Raw genomic sequence first — 17,436 nt, forward strand, 5'->3', positions numbered from 1 at the left:
AGGGAGGGGCTGGGGATTTAGCTCAGTGGCACAGCGCCTGCCCGGCAAGCACAAGGTCGTGAGTTCAATTCCCGGTAATGGAAAAAAAAATAATAATAAATAAAAAATAAAAGAAAAGGGAAAGGAGAGAAAAAGGCAAAGCCAGGCATGGTGGTGCACACCTATAACCACAGCACTCAGGAGGCAGAGGCAAAGAGTATCATCACAAGTTCAAGGTCTGTCTGAACTATGTAGTGAGTTCAAACTCTGAAAGAAAGGAAAAAGGGCCCTTTTTTTCTTTTATACTTACAAAAATCTGTCTCTATAACTTTAATTCATTGGGCTGGGCATGGTGGTACACACCTGTAATCCCAGCCCTCAGGAGGCTGAGGTAGGAGGATTGCATGGAGTTTGAGGCCAGTCTGGGCTACATAGTGAGCTCAAGGTCTTTCTGAACTATGTAGTGAGACCCTGTCTTGCAAGAAAGAAAGAAAGAAAGAAAAAAAGAAAGAAAGAAAGAAAGAAAGAAAGAAAGAGGAAAAGAAAAAAGAAAGGAGGGGGAAAGGGCCCTTTTTACTTTTATACTTACAAAAACCTGTCTCTATAACTTTAATTCATTGGGCTGGGCATGGTGGTGCACACCTGTAATCCCAGCCCTCAGGAGGCTGAGGTAGGAGGATTGCATGGAGTTTGAGGTCAGTCTGGGCTACATAGTTTGTTCAAGGCCAGCCTGCACTACATAGTGAGACCCTGTCTCAAAAAACAAAAACAAAATTCTTTCACTCATTGGTCCTTTTCTTTCCTCTCTGGATCAACAGGTCATATGTACATGTCATTTCTTCAGATAACTACCATACTCCCACCAAGTACTTGGGGGGCGGGTGTGCTAGGACTTAAACCCAAGGCCTTGCTATGTTTGTCCTAGTCCATGCCACTTCTCAGCTTTGACAGAATTACTCTTTTCACACCAAGCATTCCCTCAAAGAAGTTTCTGTCCTGCTAATTTTCACACAAATATTCCCATGATTCTTCCATCCCTCCCTTCCTCTGGTGCTGGGCATCAAACCCAGGGCCTCACCCATGCAGTGGTTTATCAGCAAGCTACACCCCAACCCTGGTTTGAACTTTATCCTACAGGAACCTAACCTGACAGTCTGCTCTAGTTCTTGGTTCTCCAGTAATTCTAAGCTGTACCAGTTGTTCATTTTAACTCATGATCATACTGGCTCCCAGTCTCAGTTCTTAGATTCAAACCAGCTGTAAGTGCTCCGGTGTCTCCTGGTTCCTGAATAGAAGCATAGGGGCCACACTGATTTGCTAGATTCTAATGATCTGTTGTGCTAAAGTCCCCCCAACCTGTTTCCTTTTTTGAAGCTCTGACTGCACTAATATGATTGAGCAAATTCCTTAACCTCTCTAAACATGTGTCCTCACCTGTAAAAGAGGAAACTGTAACATCCACCACATCTATCATTGTTGTAATGGTCACATTAATAATGCAGAAGACGCGTTATCACAGGGCCTAGTGCTTGATAGATGCAAAAAAAAAACAAAACAAACAAACAAACAAAAAAACCGAGTTCAAGGTCAGCCTGTACTACATACTGAGAGCCTGTCCCAAAAAGACAAAACAAAACCAATACTGTAAAGTTTCACCAGGTTTCAGCAGTTCAGCAGGCTCTCTCCTGCCTCCGTGAGGATGACTTTTTCCAAGTTCCTTGTTATTTTACAGCCATGACAAAAAATAGCCGTCTCATCACCTCCATTAGCTGAATAAGTTTTAATCAATTTTTCCTTCGATCCGTTTTTCAGTTAAGAGACTGAGGCAGGGCTGGGGATATAGCTCAGCGGCACAGCAACTGCCTGGCAAGAGCGAGGCTGTGAGTTCAATTGCCAGTACCAGAAAAAAAAAAAAAAAAAAAGCTAAGGCAAGAGAATCTTGAATTCAAAGCCTGTCTGGGCTACACAGTGACCCTGTTTCCATAAATGAATGAGTGAATGAATGACTGCTACACACATACATAGTAACAAAAAACAGTGGGCCTGCTGGCACAGGCCTGTAATCACAGCACCCTGGGAGGCTGAAAGAGGAGCATTGAAAGTTCAAGTCCAGGGGCTGGGGATTTAGCTCAGCAGCACAGTGCCTCCCTGGCAAGTGCGAGGTCATGAGTTCGATTCCTGATACTGGAAAAAAAACCACCCCCCCCCCACAAAAAAAGAAAGTTTGAGCCCAGCCTGGACAATTTAGCAATTTAGTGAAACTCTTTCAAAAAAATAAAAATGGGCCAGGCGTGGTGATGCACGCCTGTAATCCTAGCACTCTGGAGGTTGAGTCAGAAGGATCGAAGTGAGTTTGAGGTCAGCCTGGGCTACAAAGTGAGTTCAAGGCCAGCCTGAACTGCATAGGAAAATCCTGTCTCAAAAAAGAGAAACAAAAATTTAAAAACTGGCCAGATCTGTCTTAATGATAGAGTGCTTATCTATCATACAAAAGCCTGAAAGAAAAAAAAAGTTAAAAACTGGTTAGGCTATGCTACAAAGCAAGTTTCAACAAATTTCAAAGAATTGAAATTATACAAAGTATGTTTTTTGCCTGCATGGTAGTTAAACTAGACCTCAGTAACAAGGTAACTGGAAAATTCCTGTCTTTAGAAATTAAGAGCTGAGTGTGGTGGCATATGTCAGTAACCCTAGATAGCACTGGGGAGGCTGAGGCAGAAGGATCACCAAGAGTTAGAGGCCAGCTTGAACTACACAGTGATACCCTATCTCAAAAAAAAAAAAAAAAAAGCAAAAAAGAAGTTAAGGAATAAGCCTGGCATGGTGGCACTTGCCTGTAATATCAGCACTCAGGAGCTCAGAAGGCTAAGGTAGGAGAATGGTCACAAGTTCAAGGCCAGTCTGGGTACATAGTGAGTTCAAGGCAAGCCTCAACTAAATAATAAGACCCTGTCTCAAAAGCAAAATTAAATTTTAAAAATAAAAAGAACTGGGGGGTGTAGCTCAGTGCTAGAGGATCTCTGAGTTCCACCATACCGGGGGTAGGGGGTGAATTTGAAGGTTTTCATACATCTCAAGACCTAGAACATTAGACCCAAAAGAAGTAAAAGTAAGGAAATATATACAGAAATATGCCTGGAAGTGGGTTGGGGAGGTAGCTCAGTTCAGTGATAGCGTACTTGCCTAGCATGTGTGAGGTCCTGCTTCAGTCCCCAGCACCTAAAATAAATATGCAGAAATCTTGAGACAAGAGTTCCACATGAGAGCGATGCCAGCATGGTGACATTCTCCACACTCGAGGGAGGCTGAGACAGAAAGAGCTCAAATTTGAGGCCAGCCTGGACTATATAGTGAGACCCTATGGGGACCCTTTGGGAGGGGGGACCTATGGGAAGAATTCTATATGTATTTATCCCACCTGTTAAAAACAATGAATAAACAAGGCTTTTCACTGCATTATAATAGCAAAAGACTGAAAACAATCTAAATATATCCATCATGAACCGAGAGTAGTCCCAGCACTCAGGAGGCTGAGGCAGGAAAATTACCCCTGGGAGAGCAATCTCTAGTGAAGTTTTACAAAGCTGTGCCTTAGCTTTATCCAGTATCCAAAAGTCTCATGGAAGAAATGTACAGCAGGCTAATAAAAGACAAAAACCACACTTACCACAGAAAAACAACTTTAAAATATATCCAACATCCATTTATGATTTTTTTAAAAAGCCCTCAATATATAGGAGGAATAGAAAGGAACTATAAAGGGCATCTATGAGAAATTTAAGGCCAACATCATACTCACTGAAGAAAGACTGACTTTCCCCCCTAAAATCAGAACAAGACAAAGCCAGATGAGTGGTGCACACCTGTAATCCCAGTACCCTGGGTGGATTGCCAAGATCTAGGCCAGGCTGGGCAATTTAAGGATTTAGGCAAAAGCCTATTTAAAAAAAAAAAAAAAAAGCCAGGCGAGGAGGCGCACCCTTATAATCCCAGCACTCTGGAGGCTGAGGCAGGAGGACTGCCACAAGTTTGAGGCCAGCCTCGGCTACACAGTGAGTCCAAGGCCAACTTGAACTACAGAGCAAGCCCCTGTCTCAAAAAAAGAAGAAAAAAAAAACTACTTTCAACACTTATTCAACATTGCATTGAAGTTTCAGCCAGGGAAATTAGACATAAAAGATGCATATCAAATTTGTAAATGGGCCATAAAATTTGATGATTGAGAGAACTGGATCCAAAATTACTGCCACAGCCTGAAAGGTAAAATTTTTTTTTACAAAGGAAACTGGGCCTGGTGGGCACGCCTGAATTCCTAACGTGCATCATTGGTTATAAGACGATTCCTTCTTGGATGAATTAATTTAAAAAAATGTCTAGGGCTTAGCCAGTTGAATACCAACTCGGGGGGAACTAAGAGAAGCCTTCTTGTAACTTCTAAACTTTTTTGGCACTAATAAGAATTCTCTAACTCGGTTGTGTTAAATCTTCACCACAGCAATTGTATATTATACTTTGATAGCTATCATTCAACACCTTAACTGCTTTGGCCTCTGCTGTCCCAGCTGCATTATACGTGTAAGCTAAGGAAGTTTCCCTGAAGAAGAAACGCGTGAACTTGCGTCTCAAGGAGGCAGCGCCTACAACAATGCCGGGAAGAGCCAGAAGAGTTAACGACTCCTCAAATTTGGGAAGGTGTCAGAGGGATTTCTGAGATTGCGTCTCTGACCATGAACGGAAGTCCCTCTGAGTCATTTTCGGAGGTTTATTGATAGGTGCCATCTTCAGGACAAAATCATCCGCTTCCATTCCGGTTTTCCCAATATACCCACAAGGAGTGACCAGGTGGCAAATTTGTCTTCCTTGCAGCAAGATAAAGATTGTAGTCACAGACGTCGTTACCCAACTCCTCATCTTCCCACAGTAAAGATGGCGACAGCTTGACCGTAAGTTGCAGGCAACACCACTTCCGTACTTCCCTTGTGCCCTGTTCCAAGATGGCGGACGAGGCCACTCGCCGAGTAGTGTCTGAGATCCCAGTGCTGAAGACAAACGCCGGACCCCGAGATCGGGAGTTGTGGGTGCAGCGACTAAAGGAGGAATATCAGTCACTTATCCGGGTCAGTTGGGCACCGATAGTCGACTGCGTTGCAAACGGGTTGCGGGTAAATCATGTGTCCTCAGAAATGGGCTCCGTGTGGAAACCTTTTCCGGTTTTAAAATTTAATTTATAAATTCATAAAAATGGAATAACTGTGGATATGGTCGGTTAAGGACTGGTATTGAGGAGTAAGCAAAACAGCCTCGGGTTAGGAGCGCAGTGGGGCTAGACCCTGTAGTTTAAAACAGCAATGTTTTGGAGTTACACCTCCCTAGAAGGTGACGTGTCTTTCCTGCTCCAGATGTTTGCTCTCGTGGATGCCGGAGAGGTGCTCAACAATACTTCTTAGGGCCCTAAGCCCCAGCACATCTCTTTGCGCCCTCTTTCACTTTTACCGGGGGAGGAACGTGCGCTATGGCTGAAAACTCAAAGAGGTGTTACTTGTAGAGTTGGGGAGTAAAACTCATAGATAGAAACAGCCATCTTCTCAACTATTCCTGCTATTAAAAAAGAACATTTATCTTCTTTGTAGTGTGGTCCCTGTCCGATTGAAAGGCCAGCAGTTCTATTTTATGTATTCAGTTAAAACAATTTTTTTTTTTTTTAAATTTAAGATCTAGATAAAAGATTAAGATTTGGAGCCAGACATGGTGGCACATGCCTGTAATCCCAGCACTAGGGAGCCTGAGGCAGGAGGATCACTGTGGGTTCAAGGCCAGTCTGGGCTACACAATGAGTTCAAGACCAACCTGAACTACACAGCAAGACCTTGTCTGAAAAAACAAAAAAGATTTGGGAGTCATTGGCACGTGGGTGAAAGTAGAAACTTGGATATATGAGGTCACCCAGGGACAGAGTATACCATGCAGTTATGGGCTGAGGGTAGACTTTATAAAAAGTAAGAAAAGATGATAGATGGTAACTCCAACTCTTTTGGGCCTGCTAAATAGGATGGGACCCAAGCACTCTATTCTTTTCTCTGGGCAAGCCTCTCATTTACCATTGTAGCCTTGTCTTCAATTTTTCTTATGTCAGAAAAGTTGGATAAACATACTGAAGGAGAAAATAATTACACTTTTCTTTTGAGGTGAAGGGGGCAAGCCCATGGCCCTAACACCCTGTCAGAGATTTCTTCTTCTACTTTTAGTATGTGGAGAATAACAAGAATGCAGACAATGACTGGTTCCGGCTGGAGTCCAACAAGGAAGGGACCCGGTAAGCAGACCCTCTTGGGAGGTGTAGGGTGGGAATCTTACTTGGTTTAAGCAGTTTGGCATCCCAAAGCTCACTATCAGAGCTGTCATACACCATTTTAGCTGTCTTTACTTCCACACTCCAGAGTTCCCCATTTCCTATCCCAGGAGTCTCCTAGGTAGGTGAACTAAGTCACTGAATATGAGAGGAATGGACAACTGGACTGAGGTTGGGTCTTTATTACAGGTGGTTTGGGAAATGCTGGTACATCCATGACCTCCTCAAATACGAGTTTGACATCGAGTTTGACGTGAGTGTTGGGGAGTGGGAGATATAAAGGTTAGTAGAAGGGGAGAGATTAGGTGATTGTTACAGACCAACTTTTGTGTGTGTGTGGTACTGGGGATTGAACCCAGGACATTTACAGTGGACTACCTTTCCAGCCCTTTTATTTTATTTTGAGACACGATCTTGCTAAATTGCTCAGTTTGAGTTTGAATTTGTAATCCTGTCTCAGTTTGCCAGAATGTTGGGATTATAGGCATGAGCCAACTGCACCTGGCTAAGCTCACTTTTCTGGAAAGTATCAAAGAAGCTGGGCATGGTGGTGCATGCCTGTCATCCCAGCACTTGGGAGGCTGAGGCAGAAAGATCACCACAAATTCAAGGCCAGCCTGGGCTACATAGTGAGTTCAAGACAGACCTGAACTACATAGCAAAACCCTGTCTCTGAAAACAAAAACCAAACAAAATATCAAAGAAAACTTTAACAATGGGAGGGGAAGTTGAGTTTTGAAACAAATTACAATTACTAATTTTTGTATCTAGAATCCTGGTATGTAAATGCCGTTTGAGTTTGCTGAACATTTTCAACCAAGTATGTTTGGTTAGATTAGTTTCTCTCTATCTCAGTTCTCTGTTTCATTAAGGCTTTATAATTTTTCCAGATTCCTATCACATATCCTACTACTGCTCCAGAGATTGCAGTCCCTGAGCTGGATGGAAAGACAGCAAAGATGTACAGGTAAGACTGAACACAGGAAAAGAAACTAAAGAAGCCCTAAGGGAAAAACTCAAGAGGCAGATTTTCCCAGAGTCTGCTGGCCTACAGGGGCTCCAGGCCTCCCTCCCCTAAGCCTGGGCAAAGTACATAACTGACTTTGTTCTGAGCAGTAGTAGTTGTCTGTGCTCCCAGAGAGTATGGTGAACTTTGCATGTCAGCCCCCTCTTGTCCCTCTCATAGGGGTGGCAAAATATGCCTGACTGATCACTTCAAACCTCTGTGGGCCAGGAATGTGCCCAAGTTTGGACTAGCTCATCTCATGGCCCTGGGGGTAAGTTTAGTATATTTGGTAAACTGGGCTGGGGATGGGGCTAAGCAGTGTAAGAAAAGTACCTGAGAGTGAACAAGAAATACAATAACAATGTTGTCCCTTTGGCATGTTCTCCTACAATCTCTTCTGCTGAGATGGAACCAGTGGAACAAGGGGCATTGACTTGGTGATACTAGTCTCACGGGGTTTCCTTTGCATTGCAGCTGGGTCCATGGCTGGCAGTGGAAATTCCTGATCTGATTCAGAAGGGTGTGATCCATCACAAAGAGAAATGCAAGCAATGAAGGCTCAAAACACTGAGACAGGATAGAGGGACCTTTGATAGGCCCTGTTCCTGTTTTCTTGTGCATGACCTCTGATGGCTTCCCCCTAGCCTTCCACCTCTGGTTGTTACTAAGTAGCTGCCTCAGGCATTGCTGCAGGGGAAACCTGCAACATAGTAATGTCAAAGTTTCTAAGTTAGCCGCCTGTATGGACAGAGGAAAGACTTGGGCTTTGGGAAACCAAGAGGCAATTTATAGCCTCTGTCCGGATAGAACAATGGAAGCCTTGATCCTGGAGGCATAGGGGGAAACTGAAAATGCGTATATAGCCCTCTTGGTTTCTGGACATAATCCATCAATAAAAGCTGCTTCCTGTGTTAGCCTGTGGTTTTCATCGGTGGCTTTTGTTGTTGTTTTTGGTTTTTGGGACAGGGTCTCTGTGTATTTCAGGCTGACCTTGAACTCACCGTATAACCCCAAGGTGGGCTTTAACTTATAGTGATTATCCTGCCTCAGCCTCCCAAGTGATAGGATTACGGGAGTGTGCCACCACTCTTGACTACATTGGTGGCTTTTAACAGGATGAGCAGGCTAAAAGTGGAGGCACTAGAGAACGGGAAACGGAAGATGCCCTCATCAGGAACCAGAGAATGAAAGATTTGCTGTCCTTGCTGACGAGATCTGCCTTCAGCAGTGAACCACGTTTTGCTCTCTTAAGCCTGCAAGGAACTTGAGGAATTGTGGGAGTCGGTGATCTCACCGTGGTTCCCGGGACAACAAGGAATGGTTTACATATCCAGCTTCCCCTGCCTTCTAGGATCTTCGCATCCTAATGCAGAGTGCTAGATGCTTCTTCACTGATCTGCTGGCTGGACCCAGGCCTGCAGCTTGCCACACTGGTACCCTGCCTGACCGGGAAGAATTTGTGCTGCGAGCCTTGTGACCATTTTTCGACTGTCAGGTCTACATCCCGTGTGCCACACATGGGCGACTGGAGGCTAGACTCGCTCTGGAGCAACTCGCTTTGGAGCAACGGTTTAAAGACCACTCTGGCCCAGGCTGGGAACTAGCGGTTCTAAAGTTGGCTTCGTTTCCATGGTGTCGGCCGCGGAGCCGTGGGGGCGGGCTCACGCAAGCGCCGAGGAGGCGGGTGGAGGCAGCTGAAAGTGGGTGCGCAGGCGCCTTGAGAGACAGTGAAGCCGGTGGTCGGTGGCCGGGCGGGACCAACAAAGATGGCGGCGGCCCTTGCGGCGGGAGCGACCTGGGCAACAACTGCGGTTAAAGCTGCAGCCTGGCCCGCAGGGAGGCTGCACGGGGGTAGGAGGGGGTGGCCTTGAGCTGGAGCCTGGCCCCGGCTGGCCTCCCCCGCTGCTTCAACGGGGGACAGGTACGGGCCGGGGCATCGTGGTGGGGTGTGGGTGGGGGGCGGGGAGCCAAGGGAAGACAACTCCGGACCCCAGAGGACATTCTTCACGAAGGCAGAGGCTCGTGGGGACCCAGTGCGGCCTGGGAGAACTGGGCTAGAGGGACAGCATTCCCGGACTGCGGGGAATACGCTGCCGGACCCTGTAGCCAATCAGCGGCCTCGGCCTTTCTGCCCTCGAGGGGGGCGGACCCGGGTAAAGCCCTGCTGTGGTGGGAGAGGTGCAGAGATTAGGGGTCTAGGAGTTGTATGTCTTCCAGCCTGTTGCCCCCTGAGCCCCAATCCATGTCGGAGCTTGGAGGTGGGGGAGGGAATGGGTTGCAAATCACCCATTCAATCTGCCTCATCTGCAACCTGGTGGGTTTGAAGATGGAGTGCTGTCTTCTGGGTTGTTATCCTTGTATCCACACTCCCATTTGACCAAGGTTCAGGGCACATCCCACTTGACTAGCTAGGAATGAGGAGGGCTCTTGTTACGAGTTCATCGAATGTAAAGACAATTCAGAGGGAGACTGTGAAAGGCTTGTGGAGCTATGTTCTGTAGGGACGAGGTGGGATATAGAAAGGGTCAAAGTCATGAGCTGCTTAGTCATTTAGCCATTTGTTCACTTGAGTGATAACAAGTGTTTTCTTCGTGTCAAACACTGTGCTAGGTACTGGGTTCTGATAGACCTGATTCTTGCCTTCAGAGCACAGAGAAGGTAGTATGGAAGTCTAAGTTCTCATATTCCTCCGTGTCTCAAATGTTGACCCTCTCTTCTCCTCCCAGGTCCAGCTTGCGGTGTCCACAATGCCCCAGGCTTCTGAGCACCGCCTGGGCCGGACTCGAGAGCCACCTGTTAATGTCCAGCCCCGAGTGGGATCCAAGCTACCATTTGCACCCCGAGCCCGCAGCAAGGAGCGCCGCAACCCAGCTCCTGGGCCAAACCCCATGTTACGACCTCTGCCTCCCCGGCCAGGTCCCCCTGATGAAAGGCTCAAGAAACTGGAGCTTGCCCGGGGACGGACCTCAGGCCCTCGTTCCAGAGGCCCCCTTCGGGCAGATCATGGGGTTCCTCTACCTGGCTCACCACCACCAGCCGTGGCACTGCCTCTCCCATCCCGGACCAACTTAGCCCGTTCCAAGTCTGTGAGCAGTGGAGACTTGCGTCCAATGGGGATTGCCTTGGGAGGGCACCGTGGTGCCGGAGAGCTGGGGGCTGCCCTGAGCCGCTTGGCACTCCGGCCTGAGCCACCTACTTTGAGACGCAGCACTTCTCTCCGCCGTCTTGGGGGATTTTCTGGACCTCCCACCCTGCTCAGCATACGGACAGAGCCCCCTACTTCCCATGGCACCTTCCATATGCTATCTGCCCGGCCCTCTGAGCCTTTCTACTCTGATGACAAGATGGTAAGGACTTGCCAGCACACACAGCCTGCCAGCCTCTGCTGCTCTGTATCTGCAGCTTTCTTGCCGTCCATTGCCCCTTTTGCCTCCCTTTTCCCAAAATTTCCGTTCTCAGGCCCTCATGACAGCAGTAGACTCTGTCATCTCCCTTATTTCTGGGGCCTTTTAGACCCTTTTCTGGGTTGTGTGTGACTCCAAAGCTGGTGTGCCCTTTCAGTCCCCAGGGAATTAACCCAACTATTTAGAATTCTTCTGAGTCCCCAGGCCCTTTCTTTCTCTTACTGCACCTTCTCTCCTAGGACTGTGTCTAGGCCTAATTAATCTCTGGAGCTGAAGAGGGGCGGGATCAGCACATCTGAGCTAATGTGGTTGCCCATTTCCTGAGCTAAGTGAGCTAGCCTGACTGCAGTTAGAGCCAGCAGGAGAGGGTGCAGGAAAGGGCCACGGGGGCAGGAGGGGGCTTTGGGGGCAGCAAGGTGGGAGTGGGGAGCAGCTGGGCAACGATGCCAGTGCTTGGGGAGTTGCCCCAGGAGCTGCAACGCCGCCTAGCTGGGCAGAGGAGTAAGTGGGGACTAGGTGGGGCAGCCATGGCTGAATCTGTAGTGCACTCAGCTGTGATGGGCTTACTGCTCATGACCAGTGAGGTAAGGAGACCGGAGAGGGAAAGAGGGTAGAGCTTGGGCGTGAACAGGCTGGGGGAGGCAGGGGGAAGCATGCTGTTGAAAGATTTCAAGTAGCGTGTGGGGGGACGTACTGACTGTACTCTGACCTTCCAGGCTCATCACACATTGCTTCTGGGCTCTGGTCATGTTGGCCTCCGAAATCTGGGAAATACAGTAAGAGCCATTCTCCTGTCCTTCCTCTCTAAATGGATGTGAAATGATGCTGGGGGTGGGGATACCCTGCGGACTTGGGAAAGACACGGAAAGAGCACTGAAGCTCTCCTAAGGCTGCATTGCATCGGTCCGGAGAGATAACAGCAATGTCCCCACTGCTCCCCAGTGCTTCCTGAATGCTGTGCTACAGTGTTTGAGCAGCACTCGGCCTCTTCGGGACTTCTGTCTTCGAAGGGACTTCCGGCAAGAGGTGCCTGGAGGAGGCCGAGCCCAAGAGCTCACTGAAGGTTGGGTAACAGTTGCTGTTCCCTTTTCCCCAAGCCTCTTGAAGGTCTGTCTGCCAGTGCTTATGGTCCCCAGCCCTTTAATCTGATAGTTGTATCCACTTTCCCAGTGCCTGCTTTCCTATGGATTGTTTTTTTACCCTCTGAGCTTCTTTCTGCTTATCTCTTTGAGACGTTTAATTTGTGTTCCCTTTCCTTACTCCCACCCCAACAGCTTTTGCAGATGTGATCGGTGCCCTGTGGCACCCCGACTCTTGTGAAGCTGTGAATCCTACTCGATTCCGGGCTGTCTTCCAGAAATATGTTCCCTCCTTCTCTGGATACAGGTGGGAGAGCTGGAGGGTATAAGATTTCTCACTGGCCATATCCGGGGGTAGGTCAAGCTGGGAGTCCTGCAGCACTGTTCTGAGCCGTGACGTGCTCTCCATCTAGGAAGTAGGGATCCATGCCTGGGCAGAGGACTGGGGGGCGGTCAGCTGCTCATATTCTCTGTCTGGCTATAGCCAGCAGGATGCCCAAGAGTTCCTGAAACTCCTCATGGAACGGCTACACCTTGAAATCAACCGACGAGCCCGCAGGGCTCCACCTATCCTGGCCAATGGTCCAGTTCCCTCTCCACCCCGCCGAGGAGGGGCTTTGCTAGAAGAACCTGAGTTAAGGTAAGGGTTGCTCCCCCTCCCTCCTCTCCATAGTAGTCAGTGTCCACATTCATCTTTCATGGAACGGAACTAGTTAAAATTAGAGGAGATCTATTAGCATAAAAAAATGGTTTGAAAACCAGTGTGGAAGTAGAAGGAAGGAAGGAGGGGGAGGAGGGAGGCTGATAGATGCAGATGGAGATAGAAGATAGTGCTAGATATGTTAACAAGTTGAGGGAGGAGGGGATAATTAATTTACTGCAAAGTACATAAAAAGCGCTTGACGCCAGGTGGAGGAAGATAGCGTGTTCTTCTCTTGTGTACATTCCTTTTTTTCCTCTTACTTTGGATTCTCCCAGAAAATTCCCTGAAGCATTACCCTTTAACTAGAAATTTAGGGAAAGATGTTGGGCATGGTGGCACATGCTTGTAATCCTGACACTCAGGAGGCAGAGGCAGGAGGATCCCTGCAGGTTCAAGGCTAGTGTGGGCTACATAGTGAGTTTGAGGCCAGCCTGGACTACATAGCAAGACCCTGTCTCAAAAATAGAAAAACAAAAACAAACACACACACAAAATAAAATTGAAATTTAGGGAAGGAGCTGGGGTATTGGTGGTGTACAGGACTCTGTGGATCACTTCAGCAGTGTTGGGGGGTACCCAGTGTTCCTGCTGTCTCATGGGTATCCTCCCCCACTTCCCTTGATCTATGGTAGTGATGATGACCGAGCCAACCTAATGTGGAAGCGTTACCTGGAGAGAGAGGACAGCAAGATTGTGGGTATGGAATGGGATAAAGCAAGGGGGAAAAGTTTGGGGGAAAGGGGTTTGAGGGGGAGAAAACTGATGCTGTCAAGGTGTGTGTGAACAAGACTGGCTGATGATGTGAGATGGTGTCAAGAGTTGTTAGGAGCATTAGTAAGGGGTGGGAAGAGAGGATTCCAAGAAAGTATCGCAGGCGTCTAGCAGTGACTTCTCCTGCCCTTTTGCTTCCTTCTGTCTAGATCTGTTTGTGGGCCAGTTGAAAAGCTGTCTCAAGTGCCAGGCCTGTGGGTATCGCTCCACGACCTTCGAGGTTTTTTGTGACCTGTCCCTGCCCATCCCCAAGGTGGGATTCCAGAGGATTCCAGGGGTGGATGCAACACAGATTCTGTGACCCAACCCTACCTACCCACACCGTGTGGGTGGGAACCCTGTGGGTCTCTAGAACAGAACTGAAGCCTAGATTGATTAAGAAGAACTGGAAAAGGAAATTCAGAACATGCTGACCCTTACTTCCTCTTTCCCCCCAGAAAGGATTTGCTGGGGGCAAGGTATCTCTGCGAGATTGTTTCAGCCTTTTCACCAAGGAAGAAGAGCTAGAATCAGAGAATGCCCCAGTAGGTAGAGGTTCACAAGGAATACATAAGGGTGGGAATCGGAGGGGTGGCACATATAGCCAAAAGGGGATGCATGTTGCTCCTGAATGCAGAATAATAGTTATATCTCTGGGTTTGTCTCAGGTATATCCTGACACAAACTCATAGAGCCGAAGGGTTGTGGTTCAGAGGATACAGAACTAGTGGGGAGTATACTAAATTTGAATGTGGACTGGAGCATCCGAAAAGCCAACTGAGTGACAGCCCGTTAACCTAACACTGTTTGCCATTTGTTCAGGTGTGTGATCGATGTCGGCAGAAAACACGAAGTACCAAAAAGTTGACAGTACAAAGATTCCCTCGAATCCTCGTGCTCCATATCCTAATCCTTAAATTCTTACTTCTCTTAGGCCATCTCCCATACATTCACTTTCCTCAGCCTCCATGTCTGCAGAGGTTTGGGAGTTGAGTTTTCCTTTGGAAAAGATTATCTGCCCACCTTTCCCTACCATTTCCCAGTATGTGTTGGGGGAAGGGAGGAGACAGCATTTCGGACTACAGTCCCTCTTAGACACTCTCCACCTCCTAAATGCTTCTTAACTAGAACTTAGATCTGAATCGATTTTCCACCTCTCGAGGCTCCATCAAGAAAAGTTCAGTAGGTGTAGACTTCCCATTGCAGCGACTGAGCCTAGGGGATTTTGCCAGTGACAAAGCCGGTGAGTGTGGTAGGGAGGGTCCTAAAGTGCCCCAGGAGGGGCCATGGCTTTGTGGGTAGAACTTGATCATCTCTAACCCCACAGGAAGCCCCATATACCAGCTGTATGCCCTTTGCAACCACTCGGGCAGTGTCCACTATGGCCACTACACAGCCCTGTGCCGGTGCCAGACTGGTTGGCATGTCTACAATGACTCTCGGTGAGAACAGCCTCCTATTCAAGTCCTTTCCTATTCCCACTGCAGCCCTAAAACACTCCCTTTCTATGAAACCCCAGGAGGCAGAGTGCTTGCTGAAAGGTGGGTGGTCTCCTTTTCTCTTCCTGAGCACTCACACCTTGTCTTGTGGGGAGGGAATGTATAGTAATGACTACAACGCCTTCCCCATCTCCCTTCTTCCTAGCGTCTCCCCCGTCAGTGAAAATCAGGTGGCATCCAGTGAGGGCTACGTGCTGTTCTATCAACTAATGCAGGAGTCATCCCGGTGCCTGTGACACCCCCTTTAAGCCCCGGCACCTGAAAACCCCTTCCAACACCCTTAAGCCCCCCAGCCTCCCCATTTACCTCAGAGACGTCTATTTTTGTGTCTTTTTAATCGGGGAGGGGGGAGGGGGTGGTTGTAGCTCCCATTATTTTTTTTATTAAAAATTACACTTCTACCTGGAGGCTCCCTTGTCTCCCAGCCCCGTGTACAGAGCTCACCAGGCCCTCGACCATGTACAGCCCCCAGGACCTCTGAAATCTCACTTTTTGTGAATAAATTTAATAAGAAAGTGATGCTCTTATTTGTGTTGATGCTTAGGTCGTGGAGATAACAAAACAGTTAATGGGAGTCTTCCTGGGACCCAGTTCCGCCTCTGAGCGGGTGGGGGCGCTCTCGGGACGGGACGGGAGGGGTGAGGCGTGCAGCGGGACGGACGTGCGCGCGGAGCGGGGAAGACAGTATTGGGAGGAGACAGAAGGCAGATCTTAAGGCTGGAGACGTTGCTGGGAGGCCTCAAACCAGAGCCCGGGCACCGAGACGACGGGTTCTGCCGAACTTGGGGGCTGCCCCTCGAGGGCGAAACATCCGAAACCCCTGTTGACAAACACTGGCTACGTTGCCGGGCGGCCCCAGCTCCCGTAGGCCCGGGCTGTTGCTAACATCAAGGAGCTGTTTATGGAGCCGTCTCCCCGCGGACTGGCCCCGAGTGTCCCTGTCTACCTTTCCTAACACCAAAGCTCACGGGGCCTTCCCTCCAGGGGTCTCACCCTAACTGGGCCTGGGAAGCTCGAGCTGGAGAATGCTAACGCCCGGACTCGCCGTCTGGCCCCTGAACACGCGGTGACAACTCTCTAGGACGCGGCACCGAGCCGGTTAACCTCGCAGTGCACTGATCTGACTCCTACGGCCGCCGTCGCCCTGCCTCATGGCGTCATTGCCAATTGAGTGCTCTCATTGGTGAATGTGAGCAAGGGCTCACCAATCCAGAAACGAAAGGAGGTATTCGGACTCACACCGCCTATAGAGTGGACGGAGCGTCCGAGGGACCGAAAAGGTTGGGGGCGGGGGTAGCGGACTGGAAGTACTGTACTTAATAAACCGGTTGAGATGCGGGAAACAGAGCCCCTCAAAGTTCAGGTCTGCAGCCTGCCGGCAGAGGCCTGCAAGAGCAGATAACGTGGGTGTGGTCCTTATCTGAACCCTAGTCCTTGGAGAAGACTTTGCACTTCTACCTCCTCGGTCCTTCATTTTCTCTTGCTTCTAGCTATCTGGTGGATGAGTCCTGGCCCCTGGGCAAAAACCTCGCTGTTCCACCCGCCCATTCACTCACGTGGGGTAACTTTCCTCTAATCAGTAAGTGGCCTAGGTTGGAACGCGGAACCTGAGCCCTTTGGAGCACAGGGTGCCCCGAAGTCTGCCAGTCAGTATCGCCCCCTGTCCCCAGGCTTCCCGATGGGTCGTACCGTGGTCGTGCTGGGCGGAGGCATCAGCGGCTTGGCCGCCAGTTACTATCTGAGCCGAGCTTCCTGCCCTCCTAAGGTAAATACCCCACCTATGCCAGAGGCAACCGAATGTTAATACTCTTACATTTCCAGCAAAAGTTAGATGGATCCTGGCCCTGGGATGCCCCCTCCCCCACCACCCCCAACCCCAGCTACAGATGGTGCTGCTTTATCTCCCACTCTTTCCAGGTGGTCCTGGTGGAGGGCAGCAAGCGTCTGGGAGGCTGGATCCGCTCGATTCGAGGACCGGGTGGTGCAATCTTTGAGCTTGGACCTCGGGGAATTCGGCCGGCTGGAGTGCTGGGAGCCCAGACCTTGCTCCTGGTGAGAGGCTTGTGGGGTGGGGAAGAGAGATGGTGGAGGGAGCTTTCACTGAGGGGGCCGGGCCTGAGGGGAGGAAGTATACTTAGTGGGTCAGACCTTTCCTTAATTTCTGCTTTCTCTGGGGGGCTGTGGAGAGCAGGTTTCTGAGCTTGGCTTGGACTCAGAAGTGTTGCCCGTGCGGGGAGACCATCCGGCTGCCCGGAACAGATTCCTGTATGTGGGCGGTGCGCTGCATCTCCTACCTACTGGCCTCAGGTAACAGCATCACTCCTTCAGTGCACGGCCTTCCACCTCGGCCTCATCCTCACACCCTCCAGTTAGTTATCCCCGTCTGTCACTTCTTTCCGCAAAAGGGGCCCAAATGAATGGAAATGATGCCGTGGAGCTGAGAGGGGAAATCAGGTGCTCCCTTTTCACTGTACCTTCCTCCATGCAGGGGGCTACTCCGCCCTTCACCCCCCTTCTCCAAACCTCTGTTTTGGGCTGGACTGAGAGACTTGACCAAACCTCGGGGCAAAGAGCCTGATGAGACCGTGCACAGTTTTGCCCAGCGCCGCCTTGGACCTGAGGTGACACTTCAGAGGCCTCAAGCCTCTCTCTTCCCAAACCAGCTGC

General features: G+C 49.3%; 3 protein-coding genes and 1 long non-coding RNA gene across 7 annotated transcripts in view; 3 read left to right on the top strand and 1 right to left on the bottom strand.

Annotated features, from left to right (window-relative positions):
* LOC106150221 overlaps positions 1-1,813 on the bottom strand; it is an 11,626-nt gene extending 9,813 nt beyond the window's left edge. For both annotated transcript variants that reach the window (XR_001236895.1, XR_001236894.1), the window contains exon 1: positions 1,414-1,813. This is a non-coding gene — a long non-coding RNA (uncharacterized LOC106150221). The remainder of the gene's footprint in view (positions 1-1,413) is intronic.
* Positions 1,814-4,538: 2,725 nt separating this feature from the next.
* On the top strand, positions 4,539-8,248 carry Ufc1 (ubiquitin-fold modifier conjugating enzyme 1). 2 transcript variants are annotated; one of them, XM_005400252.2, is made up of 6 exons: positions 4,539-5,096; positions 6,225-6,292; positions 6,518-6,581; positions 7,219-7,295; positions 7,515-7,605; positions 7,809-8,248. In XM_005400252.2, exons 1-6 carry the CDS (start codon positions 4,974-4,976, stop codon positions 7,887-7,889), a joined length of 504 nt encoding a protein of 167 aa, XP_005400309.1. In that variant the 5' UTR covers positions 4,539-4,973; the 3' UTR covers positions 7,890-8,248. The 2 variants fall into 2 exon arrangements, with proteins under 2 accessions (XP_005400309.1, XP_005400310.1); XM_005400253.2 differs by lacking the exon at positions 4,539-5,096 and adding an exon at positions 5,276-5,405.
* Positions 8,249-8,628: 380 nt separating this feature from the next.
* Usp21 (ubiquitin specific peptidase 21) lies at positions 8,629-15,288 on the top strand. Its single transcript, XM_013522351.1, has 13 exons — positions 8,629-9,255; positions 10,061-10,681; positions 11,455-11,514; positions 11,681-11,801; positions 12,013-12,124; positions 12,302-12,457; positions 13,153-13,217; positions 13,441-13,544; positions 13,729-13,815; positions 14,093-14,173; positions 14,408-14,513; positions 14,598-14,712; positions 14,915-15,288. The coding sequence occupies exons 2-13, from the start codon at positions 10,082-10,084 to the stop codon at positions 15,003-15,005; spliced, it is 1,698 nt and encodes a 565-aa protein (XP_013377805.1). The 5' UTR covers positions 8,629-9,255; positions 10,061-10,081; the 3' UTR covers positions 15,006-15,288.
* A 606-nt stretch (positions 15,289-15,894) lies between these two features.
* The window catches only part of Ppox (protoporphyrinogen oxidase), a 4,051-nt gene continuing 2,509 nt past the window's right edge, over positions 15,895-17,436 (top strand). Inside the window, exons 1-6 of one of the 2 annotated variants that reach the window (XM_005400257.2) lie at positions 15,895-16,049; positions 16,260-16,348; positions 16,440-16,534; positions 16,687-16,821; positions 16,961-17,076; positions 17,258-17,390. In XM_005400257.2, the coding sequence (XP_005400314.1) occupies positions 16,448-16,534; positions 16,687-16,821; positions 16,961-17,076; positions 17,258-17,390 (471 nt within the window). In that variant the 5' untranslated portion in view covers positions 15,895-16,049; positions 16,260-16,348; positions 16,440-16,447. Of the gene's footprint in view, positions 16,173-16,259; positions 16,535-16,686; positions 16,822-16,960; positions 17,077-17,257; positions 17,391-17,436 lie in introns of both variants that reach the window. The other variant, XM_013522352.1, reaches the window with a different exon arrangement.

Source organism: Chinchilla lanigera, unplaced genomic scaffold (assembly GCF_000276665.1).
Source record: "Chinchilla lanigera isolate Chin_1 unplaced genomic scaffold, ChiLan1.0 scaffold00067, whole genome shotgun sequence".
Lineage (NCBI taxonomy): Eukaryota > Metazoa > Chordata > Mammalia > Rodentia > Chinchillidae > Chinchilla > Chinchilla lanigera.